Source organism: Equus quagga, chromosome 18 (assembly GCF_021613505.1).
Source record: "Equus quagga isolate Etosha38 chromosome 18, UCLA_HA_Equagga_1.0, whole genome shotgun sequence".
Taxonomy (NCBI): Eukaryota; Metazoa; Chordata; class Mammalia; order Perissodactyla; family Equidae; genus Equus; species Equus quagga.
In genome coordinates, this window is record NC_060284.1 from 26,833,937 (window position 1) to 26,857,015 (window position 23,079).

General features: G+C 37.1%; 2 protein-coding genes across 2 annotated transcripts in view; both read left to right on the plus strand.

Moving 5' to 3' along the window:
- Window positions 1–13,131, plus strand: part of EPHX4 (epoxide hydrolase 4) — a 32,423-nt gene extending 19,292 nt beyond the window's left edge. The window contains exons 7-8 of the mRNA XM_046645315.1: window positions 2,358–2,506; window positions 12,538–13,131. Coding sequence (XP_046501271.1) covers window positions 2,358–2,506; window positions 12,538–12,769 — 381 coding nt within the window. The 3' untranslated portion in view covers window positions 12,770–13,131. The remainder of the gene's footprint in view (window positions 1–2,357; window positions 2,507–12,537) is intronic.
- A 2,197-nt stretch (window positions 13,132–15,328) lies between these two features.
- Window positions 15,329–16,897, plus strand: LOC124229832 (lysophosphatidylcholine acyltransferase 2B-like). Its single transcript, XM_046645316.1, is given in 1 exon segment — window positions 15,329–16,897. A coding segment is annotated over 1 exon segment (1,569 nt).
- Window positions 16,898–23,079: the final 6,182 nt, after the last annotated feature.

Below are 23,079 nucleotides of genomic sequence, written 5' to 3' on the forward strand. Positions count from 1 at the left end.
GGAAGCCCTTGGTGATAAACAACACCGCCAAAACAACATAAGCATGCAGGTACTGATGTACCATACACCCTGACACCAGAGTCATATGCAGTGTCTATTTCTCAGAAATTTATTGAATGCTTCTTGTATGTTCAACAGAGTGTTAGATATTTAGGGAGGTTAAAAAAGGACATGATATTATTTTACCTGGAAATACTTCTGCATCTATCTCTAACAGATGAAGACTTTTTCATAACCCCAATGCCATTATCAAACCTAAAAAAAAGGAACAACAATTCACTAATATTGTTTAATACCCGCTCAGATTTCTTTAACTGTCTCAACTGTCTTTATACTTCATTTGTTTGAATCAGGAGCCAAACAAGGTCTACATTGTATTTGGTTGTTGTGGCTTTTGAAACCCATAACAGTTCCTTCTTTCTTTGTTTTTTAACACTACTTTTTATTGAAGAAATTTGGCCATTTGTCCTGAGGAATGATCCACGTTTTGGATTTGGTTGACTGCTTCATCATGGTGTTATTTAACTTCTTCTGCTAACCTTTGTTTTTCCTACTGCATAGGTGCTGCTGATCTGGAAGCTCGATTAGATTGAATTTTAATTTGACAAGAATACTTTAAAAGTAGTGCTTTTTTTTTTTTTTTAAAGATTGGCACCTGAGCTAACAACTGTTGCCAATCTTTCTTTCTTTCTTTCTTTCTTTTTAATTGCTTTTTCTCCCCAAATCCCCCCAGCACATAGTTGTATATTCTTGTTGTGGGTCCTTCTAGTTGTGGCATGTGGGATGCCACCTCACCATGGCCTGATGAGCAGTGCCATATCTGCGCCCGGGATCCAAACAGGCAAAACTCTGGGCCACCGAAGCCGAGCCGGGGGAACTTAACCACTCAGCCACAGGGCCGGCCCAAAAGTAGTGCTTTTTAAAACGCGGTATTTCCAAATACATCACATCAGGGAAGCACGTAATGTCTGGTTGTCCCAGATTTAGTAATGCTAACACTGACCAATAAGCTCACGAGTGGTCAGCCTGTCCAAATTTCTCAACAACCTTTACCAAATAATTTCAGCATACCTTGATCATCATGCCTAGGTCCATTATTTTATTAGGGTGTGAAAAATGGTTATTTTCTAATTTTATCATTCATTCTGCTTTTATTAACGGGAATTCTTCTATAAAAAATTTTCCACATCTACTGTTTGGTTTTTATTTTTTCACTTAACAATATGCCCTGGAGATCATGTCATATCAGCATACAGATTGTCACCAACTTTTCTTGGAGTACTAAGAACACATAATATACCATTTTGTGGCTATACCACAGTTTATTCAACCAACCTCCCGCTGATGGACATTTAATTTGTTTCCAGTCTTTTTCTATTACAAATAATGTTGCCATTAATCACCTCCTGCATATGTCATTTCATATTTTTGCAAGTGTATTTTGGGGTTGAGGGATCTGAATCTTAAACAAGAATTCCAATGATTCTGAAGCAGGTGGTTTAGATCCACACTTTGAGAAATGCTGGTATAGAGCAATGTTTTTCAAATTGTGGGTGGGGACCCATTAGTGAGTCATGAAATCAATTCAGTAGCTGCAATTCGAATTTTTAAAAATAAAGTAGAACAGAATTGAATGGAAAATATCAGAAACACTGTAATAAGGGTAAGGGCTCTAAACTTTTGTTTCAGAAATATATATGTAGGGGCCGGCCTGGTGGCACAGCGGTTAAGTGCGCATGTTCCGCTGTGGCAGCCCGGTGTTCGCCGGTTCGGATCCCGGGTGTGGACATGGCACCACTTGGCACACCATGCTGTGGTAGGCGTCCCACATATAAAGTAGAGGAAGATGGGCACGGATGTTAGCTCAGGGCCAGGCTTACTCAAAAAAAAAAAAAAAAGAAAGAAATATATATGTAGGAGTATGAACTGGATCATGATGTAAAATGTGTTTGTTACCCTAGGTTGTGGCCAAAAGACGTTTGAACACCTTTGGGGGAAGTGGATTGGTTGTCAGTAAACAGATAAACTGCTATGAGCTAGAATATTAGGGAAGGCTTGAAGGTAGCGAGAGTACGTGAGCTGAGTCTTGTAGAATGTGAATAGGCACCAAGAAGCCATGATGCTTTTCATAAGGGTGACGTGTGCATGGGGGATTTTAAGGGAGAACTATTAAAATAAAGCCAGAAAAGCAGAAATGTGGAAAATGTGTTTATAAACAATGAGGTCTCCAACCTGGCTGGAGCAGAAACTGGGAATTGTCACTGCATACTGATCATCATTCTCTTCCAAAAGCCAAAGATTGAGTTTATTATTAGGTAACTAAAAAGTTTTAATTATTCTATTTTCACTTAAATTAGGCTTTGAAACATCTGTTTACCAGTCACAGTACTGGCATTGGAAGGAAAGGATGTCGATTAACAAGAGAAGATCTTGAAGCTTATATTTATGTCTTTTCCCAGCCCGGAGCATTAAGTGGTCCGATTAACCATTATCGAAATATCTTCAGGTCAGTATAATTTATTTTTAGTTAAATAAAATACTCATTCCCCAAAGAGACAATATTTTATTTTTCAGATTAGGTTCACCACTTATCCAAAGACTCAAATAGTATTCTGATTTTGTAAGTTGCATAATCTTTTTTTATGGAAAATTTCAAACATATGGAAAAGTAGAGAGACTAATATAATGGATCCCCCACGTAGCTGTCACTTGTTTTATCCATAACCCTCTCCACTTCTTCTCTCCCTTTGGATTATTGTGAATAGATGGATATTTTTAGTTATATTTTGTAATGATCATTTATTCATTCAAGAAATATTTATTAAGCACTTTCTATGTTCTAGGCTATGACATCACTCAGGATACAGTAATGAGCAAAACTAGACAAGGTCCCTGATTTCACAAAACTTGTAGCTGAGGGGGGAAAACAGACATCAAGCAAATAGCCACAGTAATAAATATATGGTTATAAACTAACATAAAGACTTTGAAAGAAAGGGATGAGAACCAAAGAAATGATGTTTGAACAAAGAGATGAAGGATAAGTTAGCTATTGACTAGATAAAATTGGGGGTAGGGAGGTTGGCATTCCAGAAAAAGGAAACAGCATGTACCAAAGCTGTGTGGGAAGATGGAAGGTTGTGATTTTCAGTAACAGGATGAGGACCAGTTGGCTGGAGCACAGAAAGTGAGGGTGGGAAGAAGAGAACGAGTCTGAGATGTAGGCAGCAGCTGGTCGTGCAGAGCCAAGTAGATCATGTTAAAGACTTAAGAGCCATAAATGTGAAGCCAGTGAATGAGAGTTTCAAGCTGAACAGAGAAACAATCCAATGTGTATTTGGATAAATTCACTCAGTATGGAGAATGTATTGGAGAAGTGAATGTGAGGAAACTATGGCGGTCCAGACTAAAGATGAGGTAGCTTAAACTAGTCTGAAGGCAGTGGAGATGGAGAAAGTGGGTAGATTGAAGAGATATTTAAGAGGTAAAATTGACAGGCGTTGGTGATGGGTTGGATGGGAGGATGAGAAGAAGAGGGATGTCATGGGTGGCATGAACAACTGTATGGATAGTCATACCATTCACTGAGATAGAAAATACTAGAAGAGAATTAGTTCTGAGGAGAAAGTCATGAATTTTATTCATCTTAGACTAGTTGAGTTTGAAGGGGTGCTTTAGATATTCAAATAGGCAGTTGGATACTAGGGTCTGGAACGCAGAGGAGAGAATCTGGATGAAGATATGAAAAATCTTGGAGTCACTGACAGAGCCAAATGAGGCTTTCATTTCAGAAGATATTGTCTAGGGAGAAAGTATAGTGTGAAAGATAAGACATGGAGGTTTGTCTGTTTGGATCTGGACTCTAGATAGGAGAAAAGGATTTCCCTTGAGAACTGGCAGCCATCGCCTGCCTTGAAAAGGTTTAGCGGCTTGAATTTATGCTATCTCCATAATACTAGAATTCTCAGGGAAAAAATTATATTTTAACATCATTTTGGGCTGATGACACTTCCTAGGAAGCCTGGCAGAAACAAAGACAGAATCTCTCTTGTGGATAAATCTCAGCTCAGACTCACAATATTTCCACAGATAAAGTCCCCTGAAGATGAGTTCATAATCCAAATTACCAAAAAATACCAATCAACCGTTAGTGAGTCAGAATACAATTGCAGCAGAACGCCTACAAATTTCAAATACTAGAACTAACAGAGACTTTAAAGTATGTTTAAATCATTAAATATATCAAAGAATAAAAAATATGAGAAAAGAATAAGAAAATATCAAGACAGGCTGGAAAGAGCTGAAAAAAGAACCAAAGGAACTTCTAGAAATGAAAAATATGGCGGTTAACATCTAAAATTCCTTTAGGTAAGTTAAATGGAAGATCAGACAAGCTAAAGAGAATTATGAATTGGAAGATAGATCTGAAAAAATTACCTAGAATATAGCTTAGAGAGGTAAAGAAGTAAAAATATGAAAGACAGGTTATATTTGACATGTAGGATAGAATTAGAAATCATATAGATAAATAGAGAGAAAAATTAGAAACATTCATATACATATATGCTAAGAATTTTTTTCTAATAAAATAAAAAAATAAAAATAGAATGTATTATTTCCAAACCAGTAGAGGGGTACAAGAAAACTGTCAATTCAAAAAGCAGGAAAGGAGAAAAAGGGAGCAAAGCAGGGTAAATAGAAATCACAAACTAAGATGTTAAAAAAATTCAATAGGTCAGAAAGTACAATAAATATTAATATGTTAAACTTGCCAGTTAAAAACAAAATATCAGATTGGATTGAATCACAAAGCATAAGGACACAAAATGGTGGAAAGTAAGAGGATTATAGCAGGTTTTATTTTGAATAAAACAAAATCCCACAAACTCTTTGAATATGGAATCCACGGGGAGCCCTGAGATTGTATGAATGAGGAGAGAAGAGCTATATCCAAATCTTCTTTTTAGACTAACAACAACAAAATTTACAAATATAAATATATCTATATGTCTTTGGCAAAATGGTGATATTAATTTAAAAGGTGTTGGTAGGTAACAATTTATCAAGCCAGGCAATGATTAGAAAGGCAGAGGTTACAGGCAGAGGCTATAGGTATATAGGCTATACATTTTATAGGATGTAGCAACATTGTTTGCTAAGTCCATGTTTTGTTGTTTGTTTTTTACAAATAACATTTGTAAAGACAGTTATTTAAGAGAAAATAGAGAGAATGACACATTTTCACACAAGTCTGAATTTTGGACAGGAGATAAGAATGATAGTTTAAAAAGTTCTCAATTTGTCCCTTTATCAGAGCTAGCTTTGTGATGCAAACAGTATGTTTTAAGTAGTTATAAGGAAAGAGGGAAAATATTCTGATTTTTCTGAGGTTCTTTTACTATCAACTGTTCATTAGGAGGACCTGCGTTCCCAAGGGTAATCTCTAGAATCCTGTTAATTAACAAGGAGAGAGATAGAGAGAGAAAGAGAGAGAGAGAGAGAGAGAGAAAAAGCAGACCTGTGAAAGCCAAAACTCACAATTTTATATAAAGGTGAAAGATGGTTTTTAACTAGATTATTGTAGGTTAAATCTAGCTGGGTGAATGAAGATCACTTGGGACCTTCTGGAAGCTCAACTGACCCCCTCTGACTGTTCTTTACATAGGGTAATCAAGGCCAAGTACATCATTAAAAATAGGGTTATACAATATATAATGACTATAAAAGTATAGTACATTATACTCAGGTGTGAAAATCACCTTCATACCTCTAAGGCTCCCCAGGACCATAGCCTCGTCCAGGGACTGTCCAAAATTTGGAGCGAAGGAGCCAGAATGAACTAGGAATCTAACTAGCTATAGGACGTAGCCTACAAAAAGATAAACAAGTCTAAATTTATAACAAAGCACCAAATCATAAAGCAAAAACTCGCAGACTTACAAGGAAAAATGACAAATCTACAATTACTATTGGAGATTTTAGCTCACCTCTCTCAGAAATTCATCAGCAAGCAGAAAAAAATTAAGGATATGGAAGATTTGAACAACCTGATTGACATCTTTGATCTGATGAACAATTCTAGAATCCTGCACCCAACAATTAGAAAATGCAGTATTTTTAATCACATAGACTGTTTGCAAAGGTTGAGTACATACTGGACTATAAAGCAAGTCTTAACCATATCGTATAGATTGTCTTCTCTGACATACTGCAGTTAGCAATTAACAACAACAACAAACTTTTAGAAAACTCCATATATTCAGAAATTTTAAAAACTTCTAAATTACTCATGGATCAAAAAAATCATAATGGAAATCAGTAAAAATTTTGAAAAAAGTGATAATATCAAATATGTGGAATACAGTTAAACAATACTTAGGAAAAATATTTATAGCTTTCCATGCTTCTAGTAGAGAAGAAAATTGAAAATTAGTGAGCTAAGTGTCCAATTTAAGAAGAGAGGGGGGCTGGCCCCGTGGCCGAGTGGTTGAGTTCGCGCGCTCCACTGCAGGTGGCCCAGTGTTTCGTCGGTTCGAGTCCTGGGCGCGGACATGGCACTGCTTGTCGGGCCACGCTGAGGCGGCGTCCCGCATGCCGCAACTGGAAGGACCCACAACTAAGAATATGCAACTATGTACCTGGGGGCTTTGGGGAGAAAAAGGAAAAAAATAAAATCTTTAAAAAAAAAAAAAAGAGAGGAATAGAACAAGATGTAAACAAAAATAAATTAGAAGGAAAATAATTTAAATTAGATAAGAAATTAATACAATCAAAAACAAAGACATAACAGAATCAACACAACCAAAAGCAGATTCTTTGAAGACTGTTAATATAGATAAACTTTTGGCAAGATTGGTTAAAAAAATGAATAAACAATATTAGGGAGCAGAAAATAGACATAACTACAGACATAACAGACATTAAAATATAAAATTTAGGTTGACAAGTTTGAGAACTTTCACAAAATGGGCAGTTTTTAAGAAAAATATAGCACCCAAAACTGACTCATGAAAAATTAGAAAACCTGAATAGACACAGCCATTAAAGAAATTGGATTATTAATGTAAAGCATAGCTACATAACACACACCTACAAATACACACCCACACAAATAGGCCTAGGTGGTTTTACCTCAAGTTCTACCACAGAAAATCTCATTCTTAAAATAGACTCTTTCAGACATTATAAAAAGAATGTATATGCTTCAGCTCATTTTATGAGGCTGTTATAAAACTTTCATACCAAAACAAGACAAGGATTGTATAAAGCAGGAAAATTAGGGGCCAACCCAGTGGCATAGTGGTTAAGTTCACACGCTCTGCTTGGGCAGCCCGGGGTTCATGGGATAGGATCCCAGGCGTGGATCAACACACCACTCATCAAGCCGTGCTATGGCAGCATCCCACATACAAAATAGAGGAAGACTGGCACAGATGTTAGCTCAGCAACAATCTTCCTCAAGCAAAAAGTGGAAGATTGGCATCAGATGCTAGCTCAGGGCCAATCTTCCTCACCAAAGATAAATAAATAAATAAATAGAATATGGTGTTGACTCTGGGAGAGACAACTTAACTAATGGAACAAAGAGGAAAGCCCAAAAATGGAACCACATATATGGGAACTTGGTATGACAGACAGCATTTTAAACCAAATGATTTGAAAAGATCAATACATTTTTTTTTTTGGAACAATTGGATATCCATATAGAATAAAATTGATCCTTATCTTTTACCAAACCAAAAAAAATCCCCCAAAACTTTAGGGAAATAAAAAACCTGTATACAATAAGCTAAACTTTCAAATGCCTGAAAAATAATATAAGAGAAAACTTTCATGACCTCAGGTAGTAAAGATTTTTAAAATGACACAAACAGCTCAAATTATGAAGGAGACCAATAAATTTGACTACATTAAAATTAAAAACATTTATATATCAAAAGATATGATAAAATGATATGACAACTTCAGATAGGGAGAAGTTCTTTGCAATACACAATCGTGAATTAATAATATCTAGAGTTTATAAAGAATACCTCCAAATTAATAAGAAAAACGTAGCCCAATTGAAAAATGAGTACAGGATGTGAAAAGGCAATTCACAGAAGAAGAATCTAATGGTCAATTGCATGAAAAATGGTCAAGCTTCCTAGTAGTCAGATATAGAACATAGGTTTTACTGCTTGTAATAGAGACCTAAAATAAGAGTGATATTAGAAAAGATAGAAATTTATTTCTTTCAGAAGTAAAAGTCTATGCTGGGGCGGTGGCTGTTTCATGAAATCAACAAAGCTGTCTGTCAGTGTTGGGTCAGAGATTAGGCACTTCCTATCTTCTTGTTCTGCCTCCCTAGGGTGCTGCCCTTGTCTGTGTGGTCCAAGATGTTTCACCACCATGTCTGCATTTCAGTCAGTGGAAAGTGGGAAAGGAGAAGGGGAGGGCATACTGGACACAACTTAAAAGCTGCCCAAATAATTTCTTGTAAACCGCATATCCTCAGCTTGCTGCAAGAAGCCCGGGAAATGTAGCTAGTCTTTATTCTGGGTGGCCCTTCGTCCAGCTGAACATTGGTTTTCTATCACTGTAGTGGAATGGAAGAAGTTTTGGGGAGCAGTCTGTACTACACTAGGTAAACAAAGAGTATTTTACACTCAGGTGATTGGAAAGAATTTCAACTTTTGATAAGTGTTGGCGATGATGTGGAGCAAAGTGACTTCTCATATGCTGCTTGTGGAGCATACAATCAGTTTGGAAAATGACTTGACAATATCGAGTAAGGTTGAAGGTGTGCATACTCTCTGAGGAAGCAATTCTGTTTCTGGGATATACTGTAAGGAAACTCTTCCACATATGCACAAGTGGACATGTATAAGATTGGGTTAAACATTATTGGAATTATCAAAGTAATTGGAAAATTTTAAATGTCCATTAACAAGAGAATGGATCAACTGTGGTATAGTCACTTGATGGAATTCTATACAAGAGTGAAAATGAATGAAGTAGAACTACGTGCACAATCAATGGATAAATCTTAAAAATATGTTGTCACAAAAGCTAATTATGGAAGGATATGAGCAGTATGATACTATTTAATAAAGTTTAAAAATGCAAAACACCTCTATATACTGTTTATAGAAATATATGTAGTGTATTTGGGGGCATCTGACAAATAGCACCCATTTTTCCTGCCTAATTTCTGAACTAGTTGAGAAATCAAACAAGAGTCGGCAGATGAAAACCAAAATATCACCTTAATTGTTGATAAAATAGATTGAAGGCTATAGCTTAATATAAGAACTAAATGGTCTTGCTTACTCCCTACCGCTAGTCTAGACTTCAGAACAGTTCACCTGTAGGCAAGATTGCAGCGCAAACTGCACCTCCCCCAGCCCTCAGGTCTCTGCCTCCCACTAATCTGGTAGAGAGAGGAGGAGAAAGATTAAACCTCTTACCCTCAAGACACATTATTTGATAGACCCACCTAGTCCAGAACCCTGAACCAACCACTGTCACTCACCAGCCAGCGGTGGGGCAAGCATCCAGGAAGGCTTGAGGAAAATCTCCCCTTAAGGAAACCAGAGGAATGGGGGAGACGGATCCTAACACATATAATGAAAGTTTAAAAACATTCATGGGGATGGTAAGAACTAAATTCAACCTAGTCATTGTTCCCAAGGCAGTGGTTCTTCACTCCAGCTTGTATCAGAATCACCTGGGGGGTTGTTAAACCCAGATGGCCAGACCCATCCCTAGAGTTTTCGATGCAGTTGGTCTGGGATGGGCCCAAGAACTGGCATTTACAACAAGTTCACAGGCGATGCTGATGTTGCTAGTCTGGTGACCACACTTTGAAGTGAAGAAAAGAAATGGTATTAAGAAAAGGTAAGCAGGGGCCGGCCCGGTGGCACAGTGGTTAAGTGCGCACGTTCTGCTTCAGTGGCCCGGGGTTCACCGGTTGGGATTCCAGGTGCAGACATGGCCCCGCTTGGCAAGCCATGCTGTGGTAGGCGTCCCACATAGAAAGTAGAGGAAGATGGGCACGGATGTTAGGTCAGGGCCAGTCTTCCTCGGCACAAAGAGGAGGATTGGTGGCAGATGTTAGCTCAGGGCTAATCTTCCTGAAAAAAAAAGAAAAAGAAAAAGTAGGCAGAAAGATGTAATTATATTTGCAGTGTTTTATTTCTTGAGATGAGTGGTGGTTATGTGTGTTATTATTTTCTACAATATCTTTTTAATCAAAGTAATGAAATATTTTCACATGCAAAAATAATGATGGAGTGAATAACACTCTGGAAATTGCCGCCTTAATACTTACAAATCAACTGATAACCCAGAGTCTGGAGGAGTAACATGTTAGATTCAGACTTACTTGAAATAGGTATGTTAAAATGCATTCTGCTTGGTTAAATGATTAATAATATATAGCAATAATTGTTACTACTTATTATAGTTTTTTAGATTTTTCAAATTGTTTCTATACTTACTAAGATTAATCATTGTTAATCAGAAATATTTTATCAAGTGTTTCCCTATAAGTTCTTCAGCTTAACATACTAAAACCTCTCTTAAAATATTTAATGTTTGTTTTGTTTTATTTTATTATTTACTTATTTATTTTTATTGTGGTATAATTGATGTATAACATTGTATTAATTTCAGGTGTACAACGTAATGATTTGATATTTGTGTATATTGCGAAATGATCACCACAATAAGTCTAACATCCATCACCATACATAGTTATAAAATTTTTTTCTTGTAATGAGAACTTTTAAGATCTACTCTCAGCAACATACAAATATGCAATACAATGTTATTAACTATAGCTACTGTACATACTTTGTTTTGTGTGTAATTTATATTTCATGTAAAATTTAGCAATTTGAAACCTCAGGACCAGAGAATATTCTTTTAGTTTTCTGGAAACTCCTCCCTTTTATTCCCAATTTGATTGGGTGAAGAATTTATATTTCTCTTTGCTTTTTGACTACTGGTCTTTTTAAACTCCCCTTACTGATTCAATTATTACATGCGCAGATATTGTTAAATATGCAGATAACTGTTAGGAAATGTTTTAATTTTGAATATTTTATGAGCTCTAGAATTAAAGTGGCTAGCAAGTTTGTATAGCAATCCATGAATCAATAATTAAGTATAGAATATGTTTTTCTATCAGCTTACTCATTCACAAAGAACTTAATTTGTAGGAGCATTACAACCAAATGATGGCCACTTGCGTGGGATCATATGTGATGTCCCGCACATTCCAGCAGCATCCTATCAACCCCAAGTAGCCACAAGTCAAGCTTTTTGATAACAAGCGAAAATGTCAGTCAGTGCTGGAGAGTGTCTAGTTAGATGCTCATTCTATTCTTAGTTAACAGGAGTGTAATTAACACTAAACCACCTTTCTGAAAAACAGCGTGGCAGAAGGAGTCAAAAGCTTTAAACATATTTATACTCTTTAGCTAGGAATTTCACTTCCAGGGCGCTAGCCCAAAGAAATGATCTGAAATGCCAACAAAGATTTGGGCACAAAAGGCCCGTTATAGCATCACTTAAAACATCCCCTTGTTTTAAGTGATGCTATAATCTAAATATTCAATTCTAAGAGAATTGTAAAGCCATTTATGGGTTATTATACCATAAAATAATATCTTTTACAATTATTCTTGAAAAACTTTATGAAATGAGAAAGTTCTAAAGTTATAATTTAATATGAAATTGCATATGTATACTATGTATAAATTGTATATATTTATTGCATTGTACTTATAGTATGGTTTCAACCATATGCATAGAAAATGACTAAAAGTTTACCTTTTAATGATGGAATTATGCATGATTTTATTCTTTGTACTTTTCTGTATTTAAGAAAATACATGATAACTTTATGCTTTAAAAAGAATTTTCTTGCAAAGTGAATATAGTATCATGTAATATTAAAGCTCAGTTCATATATATTTTCTGCCTTTTCAATTCCAATTTTCATATAAAATGCATGAGGTTATCTAACAATTTAAAATATGTTTAAACAGTAACCGTAGCACCATTTAAAGTTCTCTCATCACATCATGCAGAAATTCCAGTCTGCTTTTAAAGCAAATTATTCCACAGAGTGATGAATTTCATATTTAATTTATAGCCTTCATTATATATTTTGCTTGCCTCGTCCAATTAAAAATTTTATTGGGCCCTTCCTTAAATAACGTTTTAAATTTTTTATTGTATAGATTGATTGCCTAATGTAGTGTTTCTCAACCAATTTTTCATCATCATCTCCCTAAGGAGCCTTCTTAGACATTTTTTTCCTAATTGCCCCCCACCCCATGAAATTTTAATATCTGTTTACGTACTGTATGTATATCCATGGTTTATATATAAGAAGAGTAAGATTTTTTTCACTCAGTCAACAACCAAGTTTCACCCCTTTGGTGATAATATTGCCCCCTTTGAGAATGTGTGGCCTAAAAGAACATTATGGAAAAATGTTATTTTACCTTTTACAGTGAGTCTCAAGCCCGTGTTTTGTTTTTATAGCTGCCTGCCTCTTAGACATCATATGGTGACCATTCCAACACTACTACTGTGGGGAGAGAAAGACGCATTTATGGAAGTTGAGATGGCTGAAGTCACAAAGATTTATGTTAAAAACTATTTCAGGCTAACTATTTTGTCAGAAGCCAGTCATTGGCTTCAGCAAGAACAACCTGACATAGTGAATAAATTGATATGGACATTTCTAAAAGAAGAAACAAGAAAAAAAGATTGACTTTTCTATGTCTTCTATGAGGGGTCTGTAATGAAATCTCTAAATAATTTTTAAAAATTTGTTCACCAACTTCTTTAAGCTTCATTAGGAAAAAACTGTTTTAATATGCTTTATCATAAATAAATACCCTGGCAAATGGTATTGAAAAAAATCTGAGAATATGTGAACTTGTAACACACTGTTGATTTTCTTTTGTTGTAATTTGGACAGAAAAGCATCTGCCTTAAAATGTATACACTTGTACAAAAAGGAAGTTGGAGAAAGTGGCTCAGTTTTGGTTTCTTGTGTTCTTTATCCTGTTAATATATAGTGCCTCTTACAAATGTATATTAAAGGTTAGTTGTGCTATATTAAAAGGCAAACCTGCAATGGTATAAATTTTCATTTTATAGTTCAATAGTTCTTTTGACTACTTTTTAACCATTAAAAATTCTATTATCAAACCTTTGGATTTATAGTATATTTATTAGTTTGAAGGCAAATATGACTAATGAATATACGTTCTTAAAATAGGCCATAACTACTACTTATATGGGGAAGATTAACCAGAGATGATGTGGAGATTCTCATATATAATATGTATATATATGTGTATATATATTAAACATTGAAAAACAGGGGAGCACATCCGTTAAATTACTTGCCTCAATTCTCCAGCTAAATTGGTGAGAGATTGAGAAAAAGGATAAAATGTCCTTTTGCCCCATTCAATGAAGCAGGAATTGAATACTGTACTTCCTGTGTGCACTAGAACCTAAGCTCCACAGGGCAGAGATTTTTTATTGTTTTATTAACTGATATGTATCCAGCATCTAGAATAAGGGCCTGGCTCATTGTAGAAATTCAAAAGTTTGCTTAATGAATAATTAACATATTTGACACACTGCTAGGCACTGTGGTGGAAATATAAAAGAAAGATGACATGGTAATATGGAATTTTCCCTTAAGAAGCATACACAGAATGCAGTTAAACGAGAGTTCAAGAGCGGTAATGAACATCACAAATAAGAGTGGGAAGAGCTACAATAGAGAAAGATACCAGCTCAAGGGACTACTACTCATTCTCTTGGGTTGCTCTCCTTTGGCATGGGAGGCAACTAGTAACATTGCCAAATCACAGCCCCTTAGAGACAATAACTGTGTTCCCAAATAAGACTAAGTTGGTGAAAGGAATGTTTCCCTCACTAAGCATAGTTCTGATAGCGACAGAAGAAAGTAGAATGTCCCTAAGAATTCTCATCATTGTATCTTAGCAACTTGTATTTACTAATAAAAGCCCAATTTCCAAATATATTAGACTTGTGCCTCATACGAACATTGCAAGGTATGGAGTATCACCAATTTGTAGATGTGAAAATGAGGTTGGCCAATGCCCACAGTGTAAGTGTGGGAACCAGGATCTGACCTAAATCTATCTGGTCGTAAAGCCCATAACCTTTCCAATTAGATCACATTCTGTTTAACAGGTTCTTGTGTCCACACTGCTCTTCTTATTTTATTGGTAACCCAGTGTGCTCCAATAAATGGAAACATCTCTCAGAAACCTACAATTTGACTTTTAATTCTGGGAAAAGAAATTTAAATGAGCAATTAGCAAGCAGGAATATTCTATACAGCATTGTGCAGAGTTTCAAATGCTGCAAGGTATAGAAGAGAGCCTGGTTCGCACCAACTTTGATTATGCTCCCCTCTTGATCATTTCCAAAGGGCAGCGAAAGGGAAAGGAACAGGACTTCACTGACTGTGTGTGTTGACGCAATAAAGTAATCCTGACTTATTTTGACGAGAACCTGTTACTGACAAAGGCGATTTTAAGGTTTGCTATTGTTACTTATGTCAGTTTGGAGTGCTGATTGGTTCATGTGGACTAATGTGAAGAATATGAATCAAACGTGCCGTGGCTAATTCTGGCCTATGATAATGGATATACTCTAATTTTCAGCAGATGTAAAAAGAGTGCTTCCAACAGACATAAAGGCTCCGGGGTGCCATCAGTTAAACCTCTTAGCATAAAGAGATGTTACTGTCTCTGTAGAAATCAATTTGTAGGCAGAGTAAATGAATTTGACTTACCAGCTACCAAAGTATCTCCCAGTAAGTAAATTTTACTGGTAATGGCATTTAAATTAAAAAGTTGTAATTAATATTCATCTATTTAAATGAATATATCCCTAGTAGGTATATAATGTATGCTTAATAGAAATGTCAGAAGTTATGTGAAAATAATTTATCAAGCATATGTCAAAAGGAGGCCATTTACAGAAAGTGAAAAAAATTGTACTGTTGATATGATTCTAATTCAACATTACAATTAGATGTTACATCTAACTCTACATCATTTACCACTTTTTGAGTTTTCTGATTTTAAAGGTAATACATCATTTCCTATTACCCCACAATTGCCTCTAAGAGTTCTAATTATGTTAGAACAGAACAGAAGGAGCACTCGAATATGGGCAAGGGGTGCGCTCTGGGGCGGCTGCCCACAGATCCAAGCTACCCGCGCCCTGAGGCCACTGAAAAGTCAACCTCCTGGCGCAGCGGTCCTCCGACTCGGAGATGGCCGTGCGGGAGTCGGTCCTCAGCCAGGGGAGGTACAAGTCCTCGCAGCCGCCAGCGGTGGCCAACCCCTTCGTGCAACAGACGCGCATCAGCGCATGGCGCTGGGCCTACATCATTCTCACCCGGAGTGTGCTGGTGCCCGTTCGGGTGTCCTGCATCGCCTTCCTCTTCATCTTCCTCTGGCCAGTGGCCATGCTTTCCACCGTGGGCCTTTCGGCTCAACCAACCAAGCCCGCTAAGAGTTGGAGAAGAACACTAATGCAGTCAGCCCTCAAGTTCTTGTTTCAGGCGACGTTCTTTTTAGCAGGGTTCCTGGTTAAAGTGAAAGGGAAAAAGGCAACCCGAGACGAGGCCCCCATCTTCGTGACAGCGCCGCACTCTACTTTCTTTGACGCTATCGCCTGTGTGGTGGCAGCGTTACCCTCAGTGGTCTCCGCAAGTCAAAACGCGCTGATCCCTGTGGCTGGGAAACTCCTACTGTCAACACAGCCCGTGCCTGTGACGCGAGAGGACCCAAATTCCAGGAAGAATACCAAGAATGAAATCCTGAGGCGAATGACATCTGAAAGGAAGTGGCCACAGATCCTCATTTTCCCGGAAGGAGTGTGTACCAATCGCACGTGTCTGGTCACCTTTAAACTAGGAACCTTCTCTCCAGGTGTTCCTGTGCAGCCAGTGCTGCTCAGGTACCCAAACACGCTGGACACGGTGACCTGGACCTGGCAGGGTTTCACAGGCTTCCAGGCCTGTATGCTGACCCTGAGTCAACTCTTCACCAGGGTAGAAGTGGAGTTTATGCCTGTTTATATCCCAAATGACCAAGAAAAAAAAGACCCGGTCCTTTTTGCCAATACAGTGAGGATCAACATGGCAAATGCTCTGGGGGTGCCTGTGACAGACCACACTTATGAAGACTGCAGACTGATGATTTCCACAGGTAACCTTCAACTACCCACGGAAGCTGGTTTGGTGGGATTTACAAAAATTAGCCAGAAATTGAAGTTAGATTGGGATAATATTCATCAGCATTTGGATGAATATGCTGCAATTGCAGTTGCCTCAAAAGGAGGGAAGATAGAAATTGAAGAGTTTGCAAATTATTTAAAACTCCCAATTTAAGAGCCCTTGAGACAACTTTTTACCCTCTTTGACAGGAATAATGAGGGCAGCATAGACCTCAGAGAGTATGTGATAGGTCTGACTGTCCTATGCAATTCCGCCAACACTGAAAAGATTCTGCAAATGTCATTTAAGCTTTTTGATCTTGATGAGGATGGTTTTATAACAGAACAGGAGTTAGCTGCTACACTTTGGGCAGCTTTTGGAGTGCCAGATCTTGACGTTTCCAGACTCTTTCAGGAAATAGCTGGACAGAGCTCAGAGTCCATTTCATACGAGAAGTTTAAGAAATTTGCCCTGAGGCATCCACAATATGCCAAGTTATTTAATTCATACTTAGATCTTCAGGCAGCCTATATATATATAGTCATTACCACAACAAGTATAGGCTTAATCACTGTATTAAATGTTAAAGGCAGCCCTGAAAATGGTGAAAGTGCCTTCTAGGTAGAAACTATAATTGAAATAAAAATTATCCTTTGAGGAAAAACAGTTTTTACTCTAAGTGGACTAGGCACTTAATTACGTTATTAAAATGTGCTTGAGAAATATATATTTCAATTAGATTTGAGTACCTATTTTTCTTCTTTCTTAATATGTTTGTTTCAGTGTGACCTGAGGTAGAAGAATAAGAAATCTAGTCATTAACCTTGTTCACCCAGCATGGTTCTAATTAGTGCCTTTATTTTGCTGAAGTAAGGCCAGAGGAACATTATAGCACATCACCTCTGCCTCATTTTTGCAGAGAAAATAACTCATTAACAGCTCCACTGGCAATAAATACATTAAATTATCATTTTTAATCTCTCCAAAAAGGACCTGGTGGATGAATGCCTCTTTGCTCTTTCTCAAAGTAGCCCAAATGTTCTTATTTCACAAGACAAAATAAAAATAAACATTAGGAAGATATATTTGGGAATATCATTGAAACAGTTTTATATGCTATGGCTACCCTTGTATATTTTTAGGTATGAAAGTGATTATTTAGAATGAGAAAAGAAATCACAGCAGACTACAGTTTCTGGAAAGCTGACTAATATCATAAACATAGGTTATAAATAGAGGAATCCTGAAAAATTCTGTTTTCTGTGATTCTCATCAAAGGGGAAAATTTTGCATTTATAATTGCATGTTCTGCATTACTGAGAATATTCCTTTTGTTCTGACCAAGCATCAAAGAGAACTGAAGCCTCTACTTACTGTTGTACACCTCCCTAATACCCATGTACTTCCAGCACCCTTTGCTGTAAGACATCTTCACACAGTGATGTCACCTTGAGCCCTACCTCTTCATGTCATCACGCAGGATGAATCAGCAAAGTATTCCTAGAAGCCATTCCTATACCAGGACAGGAACCAACAACTTATCTAGATGTGGAAGTGATTGCAAACCAATAAATCTTCCATGTTAACCCTAACTTAGTTTCACTGTTGCTGAATCCCAAAAATGTCTGCAGCCACTCAGTGCCACCAAATATAAGTGAACATTTAACTAAGGGGAATGAGGGTCTTAACCACTTGTGGTCAAAATCTTACTTTTGCAGACTTTACAAAAACAGACCCATGTAGACACGTCTAGGGACCTTACTAGAGCCTTGGAAGGGGCTTGGGCAAGTGGGGCCTCTCAAGCTTAAACTTCATTGGTTAACTTCCTGGTATTTTGAGAGAGTAGAAGGAAGAAGAGATGAGTGGGAGAAAGGTGAGCAGATGGGGAAAGCTTAAGGAAAGGGAAAGATAAAAAATCAAATATTGTTTAGAGATCATTACCAGGCTGTTCTGACGTGAGAAAAGGAGATGCAAAGTGATATTTCATAATTCCCACTGCCTTCATCCGTTCGGGCTGCTCTAACAAAGATACCATAGACTGGGTGGCTTAAACAACCAACATTTATTTCTCAGAGTTCTGGAGTCTTGGAAGTCCAAGATCAATAGGCTGACAGATTCAGTGTCTGGTGAGAGCCTGGTTCTTGGTTCACAGATGAGGTCTTCTCACTGTGCCTCACGTGGTGGAAAGGACAAGGAACTCTCCGGTTCTCTTTTATAAGAGCACTAATCCCATTTATGAGGGTTCCACCCTCAAGACCTGATCACCTTCCAAAGGCCCCACCTCCAAATATCATCACATTGGGGATTAGGTTTCCACATATGAGTTCTGGAAGGACACAAATATTCAATCTATAGCATGCCCCCGGTGTGATATTCTCATGATAATAGTACATACACGTGTAATTCAAACACAATGATTTTTAAAATGTTCTGGAAATTATTCATTTAAATAACAGATTTTCACTTAAAAGTAGTTACCAAGGTAAAGTTATCTTTATTCAAACAGTGGTACTATTATTCAAACCTTTGCTGAACTTTGAAATTGTTTCTAATTAGATAGTGGAGCTATAAAAAAAAAACCAGGGTCATTACTTCATTATACCCTGCCATTTAACCTCAAAATGTTTAACACAGCTTTATTTAAACTCTCTTTAACATGTAACTCTTAAAAAAATCTTTTTATTGTAAAATGAATACAGATAAAGAAAATTACAGCAAAGAAATATGTAGCTAATAATTAAGTATATAATATACATTATAAATATAATGTTTTAAGATGAATACTCTTGCAACCAACACTCAGGTCAAGACATAAAGCTTTTCCAGCCGCCCTACAAGCCCTTCTACCCCTGCGATTATAATTACAACCTCCTTCTTCCTCCTCAAATTAAACTACTTGCCTGACTTTTATGGTTTCACTGCCTGTGTTTCACCACATTTTTATCATCTAAATGTGCACAATTTGATACTGTGATGGTTATTAATTTTATATGTTGTGAAATAATAGAAAAAAATATATATTGGTCTCTGCCCCCAGTTCCTGGCACAGAGCTCCTAAAACCCTTGTAATTTCCTAAGTGATAAGAGTACTAGGAGCATCTTTTGTTCTAATATTTGGCCTTTGATACCAGTTCTTGACACAGAGTTCCCAAATCTCTTGGAATTTTCTGGGTGATAGGAGCGTTGTTTGTTCTAATGAGGTGACTCTTGGTGAGCTCCTGGATGGGGGCTGGTTGCCAGAAGGACCAACCCATGCGTAGAGGCTTGGAATTTTCAACCCCCCCCCCCCCCCCCCCCCCCCCCCCCCCCCGCCCATTCTCTGGAGAGGAGAGAGGGGCTGGTAATAGAGTAATGGTCAATCATGCCCATGTGATAAAGCCCATACCCTGCCCTACACATCTCCTCTGTCTGGATGCTCACCTACACCATCTATCATATCCTTTTATAATAAACAGGTAAAAAGTAAGTAAACTGTCATCCAGAGTTCTGTGAGCCGCTCTAGGAAATTATATAATTGAACCCAACGAGGAGGTTGTAGTTACCTTCAATTTATAGCTAATTGGTCAGAAGCACAGGTAACAACCTGAACTTGCAATTGGCACCTGAAGTGGAGGTGGGCAGTCTCGCGGGAGAGAACTCTTAACCTGTGGAATCTCATGCTATTTCCAGGTAGATAGTGTCAGAATTGAGTTAAATTATAGGACACCTAGCTGGTGTCATGCAATTGCTTGCTGTGGGGAAACTCCTTCACATCTGCTGTCAGAAGTCTTGTGAGTGTGGTCCTAGTGTGAGAGTAAAGGAGAGACACACAGGAGGAGAAAGTGAGTTTTTCCTAAACATATGTCAACTTGGGTAGGCCATGGTACCCAGATGTTTGGTCAATCATTCATTCACAATCATGTGAAAGTATTTTTTAGGTGAGATTAACATTTAAATGAGTAGATTTTGAGTAGGGCAGATTACCTTCCATAATATGAGTGGGCCTCATCCAATCAGTTGAAGATCTTAATAGAATAAGACTGACCTCCTTGCGAGAAGTCTGCCAGCAGACCACCTTTGGACTTGAACTGAAACTCTTCTCTAGGTCTCCAGCCTGCCTGCCTATTCACACCCATTTTTGAAATTCGATATGTTTCTTACATCTTTTTAAATCTACAGGTTCTCCCTCCATCCCTTTATTCTGCTTACAATTTACGTGTGGCAGGACCTAGGCTATTTGATCTGTAGAGTTTCCCATAATCTGCATTTTGTTAATCATATATTTATGGTGCAAATCAGCATATCCTCCGTCTGCATTTCCTGCAGATTGGAATCCAGAGACTCGATCAGATTTAGGTTCAATCCCTTTGGCAAGACCATACATGTAGAGTGTTCTTTCATCAGGAAGCAGGCATTGCCTGGTTTTCTTTTTGTGATGTCCGCAGCTACTGATGCTCATTGCTTAGATCTAGTCATTACTGAGGGTTGAAAAATGGTGATATTCTGATTTTGTCAGTTTTTTTCCTTTCTTTTTCATTTATTAGTTGGAACACTTTAATAAAGACATATGTTCACTTATTTATTATTTAGTTACCCAGTGATACAATTCCTATTGGAAAGACAGGATAAATGCTTGACTTCTTACTGTTAAATGTCTGTTAAATAAGATGACAGTAAGAAATCAAAATCGCACCTTCCCTGTGCATGACGGCCTTCAGTGTCCACCATCACCATCACCATTGGAAACCCAGTGGAGCGAGTGGAGCTGGTGAAACTTAACTGCTAGGAGGAATCAAGTGCTAATTTAGCAAAATGCATTACTTACTTGAACGGAAAACAATCTGTGGAAAAGGTAAAACTCTAGGAGGCAACCTTCAAAATTGCTTTGTGAAAATAAGCCATAAGCTAATAACACACTTTGTGGCAGGATTTTTACATAGGTTAACTCATTTAGTCTTCCCAACCACCATAGGAAATACTCTTGTCTCCATTATAGGGAAACTGGGCTTAGAGAGCCCAACAGACTAGTTAAATAGACTAGAGGTCACCAGACCCAAACCAGTAGACTAGGTCATACAGCTAATAACAGCTTAAATTGGATTAAACAGCATGATTCTAAAGTCTGTGCTTGTAATCATTACATTATATGCAGAGAAGAGTCTAGAAACAATCTAAGTGAGGTTTGTGCAGCATTCTCAGCTTCATCAGTTCTGCCTATTTATTGCTATCAGCACCAAGAGGACATTGAATAGTTAACAGTTGACCAATATTAAGGCAAAAAAGTATTACATGCTCACCCTTGGGTAGAGAGCATTTAGTAAGACATATTTTTGAAAAAGAACAATCTGTATAAAGCCTCTGTAATTAAAACTGTGATACTGGCACATGAATAGATGGTCTAAACAATAGAACAAAAAGTCCACAAATAAACCTTAAAGAATATAGAAATTTAGCATGTGATAAAGGTGGTATCTCAAATAAGTGGGGGAAAAGTTAGACTTTATTTATTTATTTATTTATCTATTTGTTTGAGGAAGATTAGCCCTGAGCTAACATCTGCTGCCAATCCTCCTCTTTTTGCTGCAGAAGACTGGCCCTGAGCTAACATACTTGCCCATCTTCCCCTACTTTTTATATGTGGGACGCCTGCCACAGCATGGCTTGCCAAGCAGTGCCATGTCTGCACCCAGGATCCAAACCGGCGAACCCCGGGCCACCGAAGCAGAACGTGTGCACTTAACCACTGTGCCACCGGGCCAGTCCCAAGACTTTTTAAATAAGTGGTATTGGGACTAGATAGTTATTTAGAAAAAAGACAATATTGGATTTCTCATATGATTAAATTTCAAATGGATCAGATAGTTGAGTATAAAAAGTGAAATCATACATTATTAGAAAAAAGATGGGTGAATTTCTTCTCAACCCAGAAGTAGAGAAAATCTTCTTACCTATGACTCAAAGTCCAGAAGCAATAAAGAAAAAGAATGGATAAATCTGACTACATTAAAAAAAAACCCACAGTCTTTTATAAGACAAAAAACACTAAAAGTCGTCATAAGACATAACAAATGGGAAAAGATATTTGCAACTTATATCACAAAGAGCTAAAATCTCCAACACCTAAAAATAGAGGGAATAAAGACCAAAAGCAAAATGGGCAAAAGATGTGGACAGTCCACAGAATAAATTATCTATTAAATATTTAAAGAGATGCTCAACCTCACTCATAAGAGAATAACCACCAAAAGAAATACTGCTTTTGTGTGTAAGATTCACAAAATTTTGAAACTTTGACAGGACACTTTGATCCACTTGGAATTTTTGTAGACAGTTCTTCCAAAAGGAAACACTGGAACGATAAACCAAAATGTTAATAAAAAAGGTTACCTATGGGAGAGGGAGTGAAGAGGGTAACAGAGTGGGGGGCACAGGGAAAGAAGTGAGACTTCTCTGATATTGTTTTAATTTTTGAAACGTATAAATGTTTTACAAATTCAAAATTAAAATTAAACCAAAAGATAAAAAAAGATATCCCCCAAATTGAAATCAAACTGAAACAAATGAACCTAATTTATATCAAGATAGTGATATAACCACATAGAGAAAATATTTCAAATAACTTTAGAAGGCAGTATTTTGACTGCACATTCTTAGTGAAATTCTATGTACAAATAGAGTTTCAAAAAACCGTAAATTGGAATATAGTCTAATTGTTAGTCATAATATTCATATTATTATGAAACTCAAATAACTTCTATAGGATAATACAAATAAGTAATCCTATTAATGTTAGGAACCAAGAGTTTTTCAGGCAAGAAAAAAGA